The sequence below is a fragment of the Babylonia areolata genome, chromosome 10 (genome assembly GCF_041734735.1).
Source record: "Babylonia areolata isolate BAREFJ2019XMU chromosome 10, ASM4173473v1, whole genome shotgun sequence".
NCBI lineage: Eukaryota > Metazoa > Mollusca > Gastropoda > Neogastropoda > Buccinidae > Babylonia > Babylonia areolata.
This window is the reverse complement of record NC_134885.1, coordinates 29,569,918-29,585,715: the sequence shown is the minus strand read 5'-3', so window position 1 is coordinate 29,585,715 and position 15,798 is coordinate 29,569,918. Positions and strand designations below refer to the sequence as shown.

At 39.9% G+C, this 15,798-nt stretch overlaps 1 protein-coding gene across 2 annotated transcripts in view; it reads left to right on the top strand.

The window, feature by feature from the left end:
• LOC143286926 (NADH-cytochrome b5 reductase 2-like) overlaps positions 1-14,648 on the top strand; it is a 17,372-nt gene extending 2,724 nt beyond the window's left edge. Inside the window, exons 1-8 of one of the 2 annotated variants that reach the window (XM_076594880.1) lie at positions 728-862; positions 2,901-3,047; positions 4,096-4,168; positions 4,805-4,911; positions 5,814-5,943; positions 7,404-7,573; positions 9,193-9,292; positions 11,854-14,648. In XM_076594880.1, coding sequence (XP_076450995.1) covers positions 833-862; positions 2,901-3,047; positions 4,096-4,168; positions 4,805-4,911; positions 5,814-5,943; positions 7,404-7,573; positions 9,193-9,292; positions 11,854-12,026 — 930 coding nt within the window. In that variant the 5' untranslated portion in view covers positions 728-832 and the 3' untranslated portion in view covers positions 12,027-14,648. Of the gene's footprint in view, positions 1-727; positions 863-2,900; positions 3,048-4,095; positions 4,169-4,804; positions 4,912-5,813; positions 5,944-7,403; positions 7,574-9,192; positions 9,293-11,853 lie in introns of those variants that run through there. The other variant, XM_076594881.1, reaches the window with a different exon arrangement.
• Positions 14,649-15,798: the final 1,150 nt, after the last annotated feature.

Genomic DNA, 15,798 nt, shown 5'->3' with positions numbered 1-15,798 from the left:
ATTGCAGTTTACAACTGAAGTTGTGAATTTAGTTAAAATTCATATTTTTATATACTCATAATATATATATATATATATATATATATATATCTGAGCCATTGCCATTGCTGTCACTTCAAGAACAACACACACACACACACACACAAAGATAGAGAAAATTTTAATAAACCAATCAGTGGGGTGTCAAACTTGACTTCAGTGAAATACTTTAAGGACTTTACTCCCACAACTAGCTAGTTGGCCCCACGCCTCAGTGAAATGCAAAGATTCTTTTGGAAGCAGGCCTGTCAATTGTTCTCTCTCTTTTATCAGTCATGTCAGTGTTCTCAGTGACATGACACTGGAAGCAAATGCAGGACCACAGTGGAAAAAACAAAAAAAACCCAACCCCCCCAAAAAAAAACAACAACAACAACAAACACACACACACACACACACACACACACACACACATCAGAACAGGTTTAGTGTGTTTGAAAACCAAGTGCGAAGTTGTTCTGCAAGGTGAAATCCCACAGATACATCCGTTCGTAGACTCAAAATCAGAGGTCCTTGGTTCTAAATCAGAGATCCTAACACAAAAAACAGACACCCCCCCAGACACGTACATGCAAGAACACACACACACACACACACACACACATACACACATGCGGAGTTGGCTTGCAACGTCGGATGTTACTCATTATTTTTAGTAACATGTCACATGACCTGGAAGTAAAACCAGTTGGGAATATATCCAACTCGGAACTCTCACTGGGAAATGAATGCTTCACTGCGGACGAGAGTGTAGACTTCAAGGCCGTGGATAAACCGTTTGCTGCAGGCAAACATGTCGGGCTTTGGCAAAGCTGTTATGATTGTAAGTGAACCCACCGATAAAGACGCAGAAAGAATCTACTATTTGCTGTAGGCATCATCACGTGTGTCTAAGTTTTCGTCATAAACAAAGACATCGTATCGGTCTGTGTGACCTCTGTTGCCGGCTTTTGCCGAACATTCCGGGTGTTGGGAATCATAAGTTTATTGTCTGACTATGGCAACAGGTCTTGGTTCAGCTTGGTAGATGACTGGTTAGAAATGCAGTTTGAAAGCAACGGTTTTTTGTTGTTGTTGTTGTTGCTTGGCGTGTACCACTGGCATCGATAATCCATTGTGTGTCACTTCACAATTTTGATGCATGATTGGGCGGGTCTGTAGAATGTATTATTTGGGACATGGTCTAAGTAAGGAATAGAACACAGATAGAGATTGTGAATTGAATAGCTACAAAATGGTACACAAGTGGAACTTAACAACTTGCAGACTTTGCAGACGCGCGTGCATGTGTGTGTGTGTGTGTGTGTGTGTGTGTGTGTGTGTGCTGGCAACACAATTCTGCAAAACTTGTGGAATGAAATCAGATCAAAAGAAAACAACTCCAAATCTCATTCTGTATACAGGATTTAAGCCATATAATACTTTTAAGTAGTGTGTATCGCAACACAGATGGAAAATTTATACTGAGTTTATAATTGTGTGCTTATCACGTGATGAGACAGTTCACAGTAAATTACAATTGTTTTTAATTCTTTTTTGTGCTCAAAATTGACTCATTAGATGTGATATCTTCAAACTGTAGTCTGAAAATTGAAATTCTAATTGATGGAAGATTTGGAAAGTGGTGGTAGCTTTTTAAAATTTATATACAGTTTGACATGTAATTGTGCAGGTAGTGTAATGGTTTCTGACTGAAATGGAAATCCTCAGTCTCATCCTTGCTCATTGAGATAATTTCCATCAGTCAGAATTCAGTACTATCCATGTGTACATTGAACACAAGATCTTTCAGTTTCAAATTCAACCATTGTTAACAGAAAAACTGCATATTCTACTGAATACACATTTCTTTCTTCTAAATTATTCATAGAAAGACTAATACTAAACATACTTAGGTGCTTACTAACTCTCTAAAATGCATTCACTGCACGGTGGCAGTTACCAAATGCAATCAAAGCATTCAAAACCAAATGCACCAAGACTTGTCAGTGATTCTTTATCATTGTGTAATATGCATGGTTACTTTGAATGGTGTGGTTTGAAGTGGAAAGGAAGCATGAACAACTGGTTACACTTGCAGTTTTTATTTTATTATTATTATTTTTTTAATCAGACCAACTGCAGAGTGATCTGGTGACAAGTGGTCACACACCCAGCAAAAAACAGACCTGAATCCAATTCCAGGTTTGGGTGGGATTTTTGTCCTCTGCTATCAGGAACTTAATCACTTTAACTTTTTGTTTTTAGTGTTGCCACTGCACATGTGCATGCCATAAGCTTGGGGCATGCCAGCGCCACAGTTACATTGTTATTTGCATGTTATTGTTCGTTAAATTATCCTGTACACGTCTTCTACTCTCATGTGATGAGCATCCCATTCAGTTTTTTCTTCTTCTGTTATTGTAAAAATCAGGTTGAAAAAAATCCCCAACCCTTTCACCGGTTTTTAGTTACATCAAAACAGTGTAATTGTGAAATATTTAAAACTTTTCAATATAAAGTAAAAAAAAAAAAAACACCCACACAAAAAACCAACAGCAACAAAAGAAACAACAACAACAAACAAACAAAAAAAACAACAACACACGACAAAATACATAGATGTGTCTACCTTGGATCATAGTGACCTAGAATATTCATGAAAATAAAAATAAAAGCGCACGCACACACACATACACACACAGACACACACACACACACACACACACACACACACACACACACACACACACACACAAAGAGAAACAAATGAAACAGTGTTTTATTGACTATACATTTTTGTTCTGAAAGTATAAGGAATAATGATTAAAAAGATTAAAGAAACGAAAAAAGAAGTTCAGAGAATTGGTGTTTGTGTGCAGAGTGTTCCGGTGCTGATTGGTGTAGCAGTGGTTGGGGCCACCGCCATCCTGGCCAAGATATTTCTATTTGGGGACCGCAAGAAAAAGGCCCCCGTCACTCTGAAGGATCCCACTGTCAAATACCCACTGAAACTGGTTGACAAAGAGGTACACTACATACCTTAAACTTTTTCTTCAGTTTCAGTTGCTCAAGGAGGCGTCGCTGCGTTCGGACAAACCATATACGCTACACCACATCTGCCAAGCAGATGCCTGACCAGCAGCGTAACCCAACGCGCTTAGTCAGGCCTTGAGAAAAACAAACAAACAACAACAACGGGGGAATAAATAATAGATAAGCTTACATAAATAAATAAATAAATGAATAATAATTATAATATAGAGAAAGGTAGTAGTAATAATAATAGTAATACTAATAAAATGATTAAAAAAAAAAAATTTATTAACTTTTTCTACCATTGGCAACTTTAGTCGACCAGACAGTTCACTGCCATAAGCAATTTTTAAGTTGATAAAATGGACTGATACTCACATTGTAATAATCTTGACAGCTGCAGCCAACTTTTTCCTCACAATACAAAACGAACTTTCCCCCCTTGACCCAGTTGGAAGTGAACAAGTCTGCTGTGTTGTTTTGACATAGAAAACATAGAAAGTGTTTATGGAGGACCACATGCAACAGTGCCTGTGTAATGGACTTGAGTGAAGTTGAAACTACTGAAACAAGTGTTAACTTAGATGTGAACTTTTAAAAAAGTTTGTGTTTTGGAAGAAGGTGTCACTGGCAGAATGGTTAAGATGCTTATCTGCCAGTCAAGTGTCCATGAGGGTCTGAGTTTATATCCTGGTCTTGCCCATTCTCCCATATTTGACCGGAAGATCAAACTGAGGGTCTAGTCATTCTGATGAGATGATAAACTGAGGTCGCATTTTGAAGCATGCACTTGACGCACTTAGAGAGAACCCATGGCAGCATATTTGTTGTCCTCTGGCAAATTTCTGTGGAAGAAATCCACTCTGATAGTTATACAAATTCATATGGATGCTCTCCAGGCCTGACTAAGTGCGTTTGGTTATGCTGTTTGTCAGGCATTTACATAGCGGATCTAATGTAGCATATACCATATGGATTTTTGTGTGGTCTGAATGCAGTGATGCCTTCTTGAGAAACAGAAACTGTCTTTTGGTGTAACAGGAAATCAGCCAAGACACGCGCAGGTTCCGCTTTGCTCTGCCCTCACCTGAACACATCCTGGGTCTGCCTGTGGGTAAGTGGTCAAGTGCTGCTAAAAAAACTGAACTGCTAGGCAAGTTTTCTAGCTTCACTCTTGACTTAAGATAAAAAAAAATATAAAAAAGCTGGTACAGTGTGTATGTGTGTCTAAGGTGATGTCTTATGTCCATTCATGAGTCTATAGCGTCTGAATTGTATCTATTGTATAAAAAGTTAGTAATATTGCATACAAAATGCAGTGCTGATGCAAGCATCAGTATGTCAGTTTATCTTATTGTAACATTTGGTTTCTCATTTGAAGGGCAAAAATCTGAGGTCCACTGAGAAAGTAAAAAAAAGTCTATTTTTTGGCAGTGATTCTTACAAGTCAACTTATTTATTTTTGTGTGTGTTAAAAGTGCTGTGTGCTCAGATTGTTTTATTACTTCCCCTTTGATCATGATTTTAAGTCCAGCTATATTTTTTGTCACAGAGAGAAAAATATTACTTTGATTGTGATGATACTCAGTTGAAATGTACATGTGTTTTTAGTTGTGTGTGTGTGTGTGTGTGTGTGTGTGATTCCTGGTGTATGTAATCAATTCCAAACTGCTGTGTCTTCTCATTCTTATGATGAGAGGCGGAAAAGATGGTGACTTTCTGTACTGAACTATTAACTTTGCATTTGCAGGCCAGCACATCTACCTGACAGCTCGCATTGATGGCAGTCTGGTCATCCGTCCCTACACCCCAGTCTCCAGTGATGACGAGAAAGGCTATGTTGACCTCGTCATCAAGGTCAGGGTCGGATGTGTGCGTGTGTGTGTGTGTGTGTGTGTGTGTGCGTATGTTTATGTATCTTTGTGTGCAAGTGAAGACACTGGGAGTGTGTGTACTCATTGGACATTGAATTTTGCTCTCTGGTCACTTCTGCCTTGTTTCTGTGTTCTGACAATTTTTCAGTCATGCCTGCATCATGCTGTGTGTTTTCTGATTGGTCTGAACAAGGTTCAGCATTCAGTCTGAAGCTGCTCAGTGCTGTGCTCTTATTTTATTTGTGCAGTTGTGTATGGATTAGAACCTTTGATAATTATTTATAAACTGTCAAATTATGCTTTTAATGGTTCATTCATACTTGAAGATTACCGGATTACCGCAAAGACTTACGCTGTTGATGTAGAAACTGAATTGATGAGTGCATCATTGGAAAGTATTCTGCTTAAAAAGTACCTTTCGTCCCAATTGCTGAAGAAGAAAATATCAAATTTCATTGTTTTAGTGTGTGTGTGTGTGTGTGTGTGTGTGTGTGTGTGCATGTTCGTGCGTGCGTGTGTGTGTGTGTGTGTGCGCATGTGTGTGCATGTGTTTCCAGTAATTATCCAACATGTCTAAAAGGCAAATAAGTGACTGGATAAAAAACAAACAAACAAGGCCTGTGTGTGTGTATTTGTGTGTGTGTGTTTCAAGTGGTTATCCAACATGTCTACCAGTTCATATGAATTTGAAAAAGGCAAATCTATAACTGAAAGGATTAAAAAAAACAACAAGGTCTCTGTTAATGTGCTGACGTGCACACTTGCATGAATGTGCATTTCTGATGATGTGTTTATCCTTCTGTGTGAATGATGTGAAGCATGACCGTGGAGAGAGGGAGAAACAGACAGGGTGAGGTTTGATGTGGGTATCACTTGTGCCTTCAGGTGTACTTCAAGAACGTGCACCCCAAGTTTCCTGATGGCGGCAAGATGTCCCAGTACCTGGAGAACATGCAGATAGGGGACTACATGGACTTCCGTGGGCCCAACGGTCTCCTTGTCTATGATGGCAAAGGTGTGTGTTTGTGTCTGAGAGGAAGGAGGGTAGGGGGAGGTGTGGGGGTGGGGGTAGCCATGGGCACAGGAAAGAGTGCTGCTAGGCCCAGTGGTCTTCTCAGTGATGGCAAAGGCGAGTATGTGAGAGGAGGGATGGGATGGGTAGGCACAGGATCAGTTAAGTGCACTGCTAAGTCCAACGGTCTTGTGTATTATGGCAAAAGTGTGTGTGTGCGAGAGAGAGAAGGGGGGGGTATGTGGGTTGCGGGGATAGACATGGATGTAGGAAAGAGCACTGTCTGAATATGGATCCCGCAGACAGTTGTCAGGACAGCAGGGTTGGAATGTGTAAAGGGAGGATACTTCAGACACTTTGCGAACTTTACAGCCTGTTTCTGTGTGTGTGCATGCTTGTGTGTGTTTTTATTTGCACGGGCTTCATGGGTTCATTGTTGTACAAAACCAGATTGCATTTATGGGAGCAGACAAATTGTATGAGTGTGCGTGCAAAGATGAACATATGAGTGGATGTAGAAATGTGCACTTTTCTTGGTGCATTTGTTCAGAGTGGAATGTAGATGCCTGAAAAAAATCCCAGTGTTTTGACATAGCAGTCTTGTGGAAGGAAAGTCAGTGATGGGGAAAAGAGAAAAAATAGGACAGAAATGCAGTTATGCTTGAATTGTTTTATGCGTACCCAACACTTGATGTAAGTGGTGAAAACTGTTACATTGAATGGACTTTCCCGCACATGCACGTTACATCCAACAGAAGTTATGCACATTTATATTGACTGGACTTTTTCCTCAAAGGCATGTTACACTGACATGTACTTTTCCCAGAGATGTATGTTACATTGACTGGACGTTTCCATTACATGTATGTTACATGATGTATGTTACATTGACTGGACGTTTCCATTACATGTATGTTACATTGACTGGACGTTTCCCTAATGTATGTTACACTGACATGTACTTTTCCCTGAGATGTTTGTTACTTTGACTGGACGTTTCCCTGACATGTATGTTACATTGACTGGACTTTTCCCTGACATGTATGCTACATTGACTGGACTTTTACCTGACATGTATGTTCTATTGACTCTACCTTTCTCTGACATGTGTGTTACATTGACTGGACTTTTACCTGATGTAATTTACATTGACTGGATGTTTCCCTGATGTTTGTTACATTGATTGGACGTTAACCTGACGTGTAGGTTTCATTGACTGGACTTTTACCTGATGTATATTACATTGACTGGACAGTTTACCTGACATGTAATGATGCATGTTACATTGACTGCACTTTTCCCAGACATGTATATTACATTGGCTGGACTTTTTCCTTGACATGTATGTTGCATTGACTAGACTTAAGGCATATTATGACTGTACTTTTCCCTGACAGGCACATTACACAAACTCTTCTTTTCCCCTGACAGGCACGTTGCATTGTACTTTCCTCCCCCAACAGGCACGTTCAAGATACGCCCAGACAAGAAGGAGGAGCCGGAGACGAAGATGGCAAAGAACGTTGGGATGATCGCAGGTGGCACGGGCATCACGCCCATGTTGCAGCTGATCCGCCAGGTGTTCAAAGACCCCGAGGACAACACCAACCTCTGGCTCATCTTCGCCAACCAGGTCACTCTCAGTTTGGAGATTCTGTCTGTTTTTGGAAGCTTCATATTTGAACTTCCGCTGTTCTGGGTTGTTCATTGCTCCCCCTCCTCCCTAAGAAGGCTTTTATTCCGATGAAGTGCATTGCTGGATATGCATGTCAATTCTTTTTGTGGTAAAAGTCAGAAATTCTTATCAGTTGATGTGTTTTGCTTTTTTTAACCAGAGTTTCGGCCCTTTGAATTTAATTTCCACTGAGAATGTTGGTGTTGTGGACCTTGGCATTGCCAACACCTCTGCTGTCGGATGCCATACATGTCGGATGTGTGAGACTGAGTTCAGGTCATGGCAAAGAAAAATTGTCCCTGTTTCCATTGTGTATTCTTTTCATTCCAGGCAGGTGGACATGGAATATGTGTGTGTGGATGTTGTGTTGACTGCAGGATGAATTTAGAGATGGCAGTGGAGTGATGGCTTTGTGTTAACGTGTCAGCAGAGGAAGCGAGAGAATCTGAGGTGAAGGTATTGAATCTTATATTCAGCAGAATTTTCTCCCCTCCATTAGACCTGGAGTTGTGGTCTGGACGCTAGTCATTCAGATGAAACAATAAAACGAGGTGCTGTGTGCAGAATGCGCTGAGCACACTTAAAAGAACCCACAGCAACAAAAGATTGTCCTTGGCATATTCTGAATAAAAAAAAGACATATAGATGTATAGGGGTACGTGTGTGTGTGTGTGTGTTTGTGCACACATAACTAAAGCCTGACACTGAAACGAATGTTAATCGCCTAAAGGCAGCTGTCACTTGATTCTTTCCAAGTAGGCAGCCAGTTGTGCAAAGTGCTGAGAGTTTGGTCTCTGAGCACAGATGGGCGTAGTGTAGAATATCAATAATAATGTCAGAATGATGAGACTGTACATGATGATGGTGACAGACGGAGAATGACTGCTATATAAGTATTGATAATAATGATGGTGGTGACAGAGGATGACCACTATGTAAATATTAATGATAACTACGGTGGTAACGAACAGAGATGAACTGCTATATAACTTTTAAGTATCTATGATAATGATGTTGGTGACAGGCAGAGAACAACAGCTATATAAGTATCAATAATACCGATTGGGGTGACAGACAGAGGATGATCACTACGTATTAATGATAATTATCATAGTAACAGATGGAGAACAACCACTAACAAAGTATCAATAACAAATTATGATGTTGGTGACAGATGGAGAACGACCATTATATGAGTATCAATAATAGTGATGGTGATGACAGGCAGAAAATGACCACTATGTAAATATGTAATGATGATAATGATGGCAACAGACAGAACGACTGCTGTATAAGTATATACCATCAGTGATAATGAAGCTGGTGACAGCTGAAGAATGACTGCTATATAAGTATATGCTATTAATGATAGTGCTGACAGCAGACAACCGCTATATAAGTATCAGTGATAATGATATTGGTGACAGATGAAGAATGACCGCTATAATAATATTAATGATGATGGTGGTGACAGATGGAGAACGACTGCTACATGAGTATTAGTAATAATGATGCTGGTGACAGATGAAGAAGGAACACTGTACAAGTATCAGTAATAATGATGATGGTTGTGACAGACGGAGAACGACATCTTGCTGAGAACAGAGCTGGAGGAGATTCAGCAGGAGCACCCCAGTCGCTTCAAGCTGTGGTACACCTTGGACCGTCCCGTTGCAGGTAACACTCCCCCCACTCCCCACCTGTCTTGTCCACCATGCATGCAGGCCTTGCCCTCAGGCTCACACCTTAACAGTGCAAGGCTTTGTTCCCAGACTTTGTTGTGCTCACCAGCTCTAAAGGGGTTTAACTTGTCATTCAGATATGAATAACTTTGGCCATGTACCCAGACTTTGTGGTGTTTACCAGCTTTTAAAAGGGGTTTCATTGTAATTTGGACATGATCAGAATCGTAAACTAAATTTTATAATCTCCGTAAGAGAAATTAAGTGTGGAGTCTTGTGATAAGATTTCAAGAATAATTTGGCATGATAATGAAATCACATGCAGCAGAGTCATAGCAAAATGAGCAGATAAAAACACACACCTTCAGAAACGCACATACTTGCGCATGTGCATATGCACACACGCACACGGAGAACACAACACCACACAACACCAGACCACACCGCACCACACCACACCTCACACACATGCACACACCACTAACACACAACCACTTGCACACACACACACATCAACCACACCGCAGATACTTACTCTTTCTTGTACACTTGCACAATGAAATATAGTGCTAAAGTCAATATAAAACAATACCAAGCTGTAAAACATAAATATAGCCCAAAATGTGCTGTGACTAACACATTTACAACATGCAGGGTTTTTGCTGATTCAGACATTTACAGTGCACAAACTTTCTTTGGTTTCACTTGGACACATGCATAACGCACACACACACACACACACACACACACAGGGACTTTATTCTTCAACTTGTTGACAACACACAGACTATGTCAACACACAGACTTTGACATGGGATATTCCGGATCTCTACTGACTCTGACATAATGGCAACATACAGGATTTACACAAAGATTTGGACATGTTCACAGCACACAAGCTTGTAGGTTTTTATGGATTGTTTAGACATGGTTGTAGGACATAAGCTTTATGTTTACAGAGCAGAAATTATCATATTGATTTCAGCATGAAATTTCAGTTGTGGGTGTGCATTAAGTGTTCACTGTCGCGGGAAGTTTGTTTATATGGTTATATTCTTCTTTTCATATGCCTGTGTTTCCATTTTCCCCAGTGAGCGTCTCTAAGTGCGTGAATTCGTTCCCGAATTTCACATGAAGTTGAGCGTGTTCACGTTTTTGTATGTTTTGTGAGACGCAGAGTAGCTGTGTGTGGGTGGCATCCATTTGGATGCCCAGTTTGAGTGGAGCCAGAGTTTGGGCCTCCTGGTTGATGAAGACACTCTTGTGTTTGAAGTCTTAGTGACCTGAGTCATTGTAATTATCAGTGAATGGAAAGTTTTTTTGTAAGCTTCAATTTAGATTACTCCAAGATTGTTATTTGTTGCTCATAATTGTATTCATATAAATTGTTTCTTAGTATGTGTTGTAATTATAGACCGAAATATAATGCTGGCCTTTTAGGCCTCTATTCAGTTCTCCCTCCCCCAGTCTGCTGGCTGTTCCCTCTCCTGGTTGGGTGAGGGGTGTTTCCAGTGAGAAAAGGATGCAGAGCTGCAGTTGACTGTGGACTCCCTCACGTTTCCCCTTTGGTCACCTTTTCCTTCTGTCCAATTCTCCCTTCCCCAGTCTGCGGGCGGTTCTCACTCCCTGTTCAGCGAGACGTAACTCTGTTGGAAGGTGGACGCAGAGCTGTCATCATCTGGCAAAGCCCCAACTTACCCCTTGTTACCCCTTCCCCTCCATCTACATTCCTACCCCATTTGCCCCAACTTCAGAGTGTGTAAGTTCCTTGGTGGTGCTTAGAACGTTCAGGAAGAAGAGGACATTTCAATAGCTGCCAAGGTGTAGCCAAGGTTGTCTGAGTAATCAGACCAGAGACTCGGAACGGCTGTGGTGTTTGTTGTTGTTGTGTGTGTGTGGGTGGGCGTTTATTGCTTTCATATTGAACTTTATTCCCCTTTAAATAGTTTTTGTTGGTTTTTTTGTTGTTTTTGTATTAGCATAGATATTAAAATAAAAACTTATCGATTTTAACTCCTTTGTTCCTGATGTCCTCAGTGTGAGAGGATAGGCCCTTTCCTAAAAAGTAGGGCGCGACATTCACAGTTACTATGGGAATTCTTTTACACTTCAGAATGATTGAAGTGGAGGTAAATGATTCGTGGGTATTTGTTCGTTATGATCGTAGTGTGCATGCGTGTTTGTCTGCTTCTGTATGTGTGGTGTCAGCGTCTGTATGAGAGTGTATGTGAGTGTATGTGTACATATACATCTGTGTGTGTGTGTGTGTGTGTATGTGTCTGTGTTTTTGTGTGTGTGATTGTGTGAGTCAGATTCAGAATCATTTTTGTTATGAAAACCACAAATAAAGGTGGCAAATGCAGCAATAAAAGGCAAAACCAACCAAATTGAATTACAAGAAGTGTGGGTTATAACCTGATGTGTACTTTGAAAAATTCATTTATGAATTCTGCAAGTCAAGATTGTACAGGGTCATGGCTGACTGTATCAGTATTAGCAAAATTTATAAATTCACACTTATTGTGTGTGTGTGTGTGTGTGTGTGTGTGTGTGCAGGCTGGAAGTACAGCAGCGGCTTCATCAATGACCAGATGATCAAGGAGCACCTGCCCCCGCCAGGCGATGACACCTTGATCCTGATGTGTGGGCCTCCTCCCATGATTCAGTTTGCCTGTCAGCCCAACCTGGACAAGCTGGGCTACGCCCCCGCCACTCGATTTGCATACTGAGCTCCACCCTCATGACCATATCCTGTCTTTTTCGAGTTCCGTTGATGCTGAGGGAGCCTTTGGCCAATCCTCTGCCAGGAGAGCCATGCTACGTTGCTTTGGTGTCTGTTGGTTTCTCTGATTGGTTGGGAGCATTGTGGCAGGTTGCTTGGTTGTGTGAATGATTGGCTTCTCTGAACGTCTGTTGACTGGAATTCTATCTCTGAGTCCTGTCACTTACTCTCTGTTGTGTTTTTAAAATTTTTGTTTTATCTTATTTTTTATTTTTATTTTTCTCTGTCCATACTTTATTTCTTTGTATTTGTTTCCTTCTTGTTGACTTTTTGTTTGTTTTGAATTTCTTTTTTTGATCACGAAAGAAAAGACGTCAGCATTTTTATTCTGATTGAAATAGTATTGGCAGTGTAGTTTGTTTGGTTTAGTCCAGTTGTTTTGTTAGTTGAATTTACTGATTTTACTTTTGTTGAGTTTTTGATGGTTTTATATTTTTGCAGAGCATTTATATTCTCCTTTTTTGTTTGTTCTGAACTGTGATTGTTTTGCTCTTCTTGTGTGCAATCTTGAAAGTGAATTATGCAGAGTACCCTTGTCCTCAGCGAAAAGTTTGGAGGTGAAAAGACAAAGACTGTTGATACCTTTGACATCTGTTTCAAGCGTTGAAAAAGCGAAACTATATATAAAAAAAACAAAACAAAAAAAAAAAAAACACCTGCATTTTGAGATGTTGTTTGGAAGATGACTTGAAAATATGTTTTGATGAAATGGAGTCTTGTGCTCAGTAATTCATCACTTGTTTTGAATGATAGTTTCCTGTTTGTAAGTATTGTAGAGATGGTAAGGTGAATGTCAGAGAAAGAGGCACAAGTGTACAGTCCTTAAATGTGTGATCAGTTCAAACCTTTGCAAAACAGGTCAGACCATCGATGTCACTGTGACTGTTCTGATGAGTGCAGGAGAAAGAACACTGACAGTAAAGGAGAACTGTGCAAAGGATGTACAAAGTTCCCCACATTGTCAGCATCACATTCACTGTATTCAGCAACACCAGGCACATGGGTCTGAATTGGCAGGATCAGACCAGAAATAAGCAAGTCATTTTTTTCCTTCCGCACATGTACACATGTGCAAGTAATCTAGTGAGCATAGTGTTTTATTACAGCTTATGTTATGATATATGTTAACTGCTTTAAGGCGATGACTTGCCAACTGTAATTTGTACTCTACGATTGTACATGGGTGTGGGAATCATTCCTGAATTCAGTCTCTGCTTGCTAAAGAGATGGAACAGGAGTTGTACAGAGAAAACATCCATCCATCATTTCATTTGTTTTGTTAAACTGTCTAATCTTCAGAAAACACAGGATCTTCAGGAGCAATATCATTTGTTTTATGAAATTTTGTCTGAAGAGGGCGTGGGGGTGGAAATAGTAATCAGTATCTTCAAATTAGTATTTTTGTTTTCATGAAAACCTTTTCCAACAGAAAGAAGTTTGTAATACTAATAATCAGCTTATATGATAATTTGCTTTTGAATAAAAAAAACAACAAAAAAACTTGTTTAGAGAGCAACTTTGAAATTCTGTTAGACATGGACTGACTTCATTGTTCTTTCAATGTGTTTTGGTTGTCAACATGCGATGGAATCCTCAGGAGAGCCCAGATATGATCATCAGAAGTGTGGAATAAGTTTTGATCAGGTTTTGTCTGGCATAATTTTCATTTGGATTTTCATACAGTTTTCCTCCTTTCTGTTCCATGCCAAAGGCTGCCGATAATTACTTGCCTGTGAATACTTGGTATGACTGAAAATGTTGGGTTTGTCTGTAGTTTTGGATTTCAAATCATGTGTGAAATGTATAACGATTACAGTTAGGAATAACAATAATGACTATGTCCCCTCTGACTTTGGAACTGTCATGTCATTGTTTCTGTTCATTTTCAACTCTTTTGTCTCGAGTATTCCCTCCACCCTGTCACCAGTTTGTAAATGTTTGTAAATTCTGATGACTTGCTTTTTTGGGTCTTTACTCACTGTCTGTACCCATAGTGTCTTTCTGTTTTGTTATGTTTTGTGGATATGGGACACAGATTATATGATAGCAGTGTAGCTTGCCTATATGCAATAGTTTTTATTTTATTATCATCATTATTATTATTTTTAATAATTCATTTGAATTATATAAAGAACTGCAGTGCTATGTAACTGGCTAACAGATGTTGTTTTTATTGTATTAAAATCACAGAGAAATGGGGAAATATATCCTATATCTTAATGTGGCATTATCTGTGCTATATTGAAACAGCCAAGAAATTGGAATTATTTACTAACATTTTGTGACAAAAACAAATCTTACAATCTCTGTATACAAGCTGTACATCTGCTCTCTCTCTCTATTCATGTGATGGTGACAAAAGATTTGGGAAATTATTTAAATACATTCTTTATGAAAAGAGGGATTTGATCTCTTGCCTTTGTTATTTGAATATTATCTGCTTGGTGGAAGAATTTTATTTTCCTAAGGAAAACTACTGCATGCTTTCAATTTAACGTGCACAAGGATTAATTAGCACTAATTTCGCATTAAGCATTGGTCATGCATTATCAATAAAATTATTATAATATTCAAAATGTGTATCATTGGTGTATGCGTGAGAGTTCAGAATCATTCTCTGTCCATTGTGCAAATGCACATGTCTGTGCACGCACAGTATGTGCACATACTCTAATACCAGTTTCAGTAGCTCAAGGAGGCATCACTGCGTTCGGACAAATCCATATACGCTCCAACACATCTGCCAAGCAGATGCCTGCTTCACAACAGTGTTAGTTGGCGTCAATCCATCAATAACATTCACTCCAAAACGCACGCACTAAACACTGTGACGGGCAATGTACATGTTCACATGCACACACACACACACACACATTAATCTGATTTTATGACAATAAATTAAGCCGAGTCATGTTGCGTACACACACACTGAATGCACATACCTAAAAGCACTTACACAAGCGTGTGAACGTCGAGCGTGCTACACACACACACACACACACACTCGTGCACGTGCGCGCACACACTTCCCTCTCCACCACACGAACACAGGCATACACAAGCACGCACGCACGCACATACACAAGACTCGTCACCACAAGGGGATACGGGAATACATTTATTCATTATTGTGATTTATTGGTAAAAGGAACTGCTGCATAATTTACACACACACACAATCAGGACATACTGTGTGTGCACAGATTTTATATTGCCACATCAGCTTGTGATCATCAGTCATTGGCAACATCCACATTCCTCCACCTCCACTTGTAAATGGTCACGCCTTGTGAGCACAACTCATTTCGTCTTGAGGGGAAAAATTGTGGATATTGCCCAGTCATTATATATATTGTGTCTGGAAAACATCTGAAGGAATATCAGGAGACCTGCAAACTTATGCATTACTTTTCACACAACGATCTGATCATTGGATTCAGTGACCCGGTCATGCATTCAGAACACTGCACCGATATAACACGCCGATTTAACTCTGAATTCAACCCACCGATCAAATTATTACCTCCCAAGCGAAATACCCAACAGGGAGAACTGATTCTTTTGAGCAAAGATCTGGGGTGGGTTGCCTGAGCGAACTTAGCAGCACTAAGTTTGCCTATCGTTAAGAATGTGCCCAACTCCATGGTAAATTCCTTATACTTAGGAACATAGCAGCACTAAGTTTGCCTATTGTTAAGAATGTGCCCAACTCCATGGTA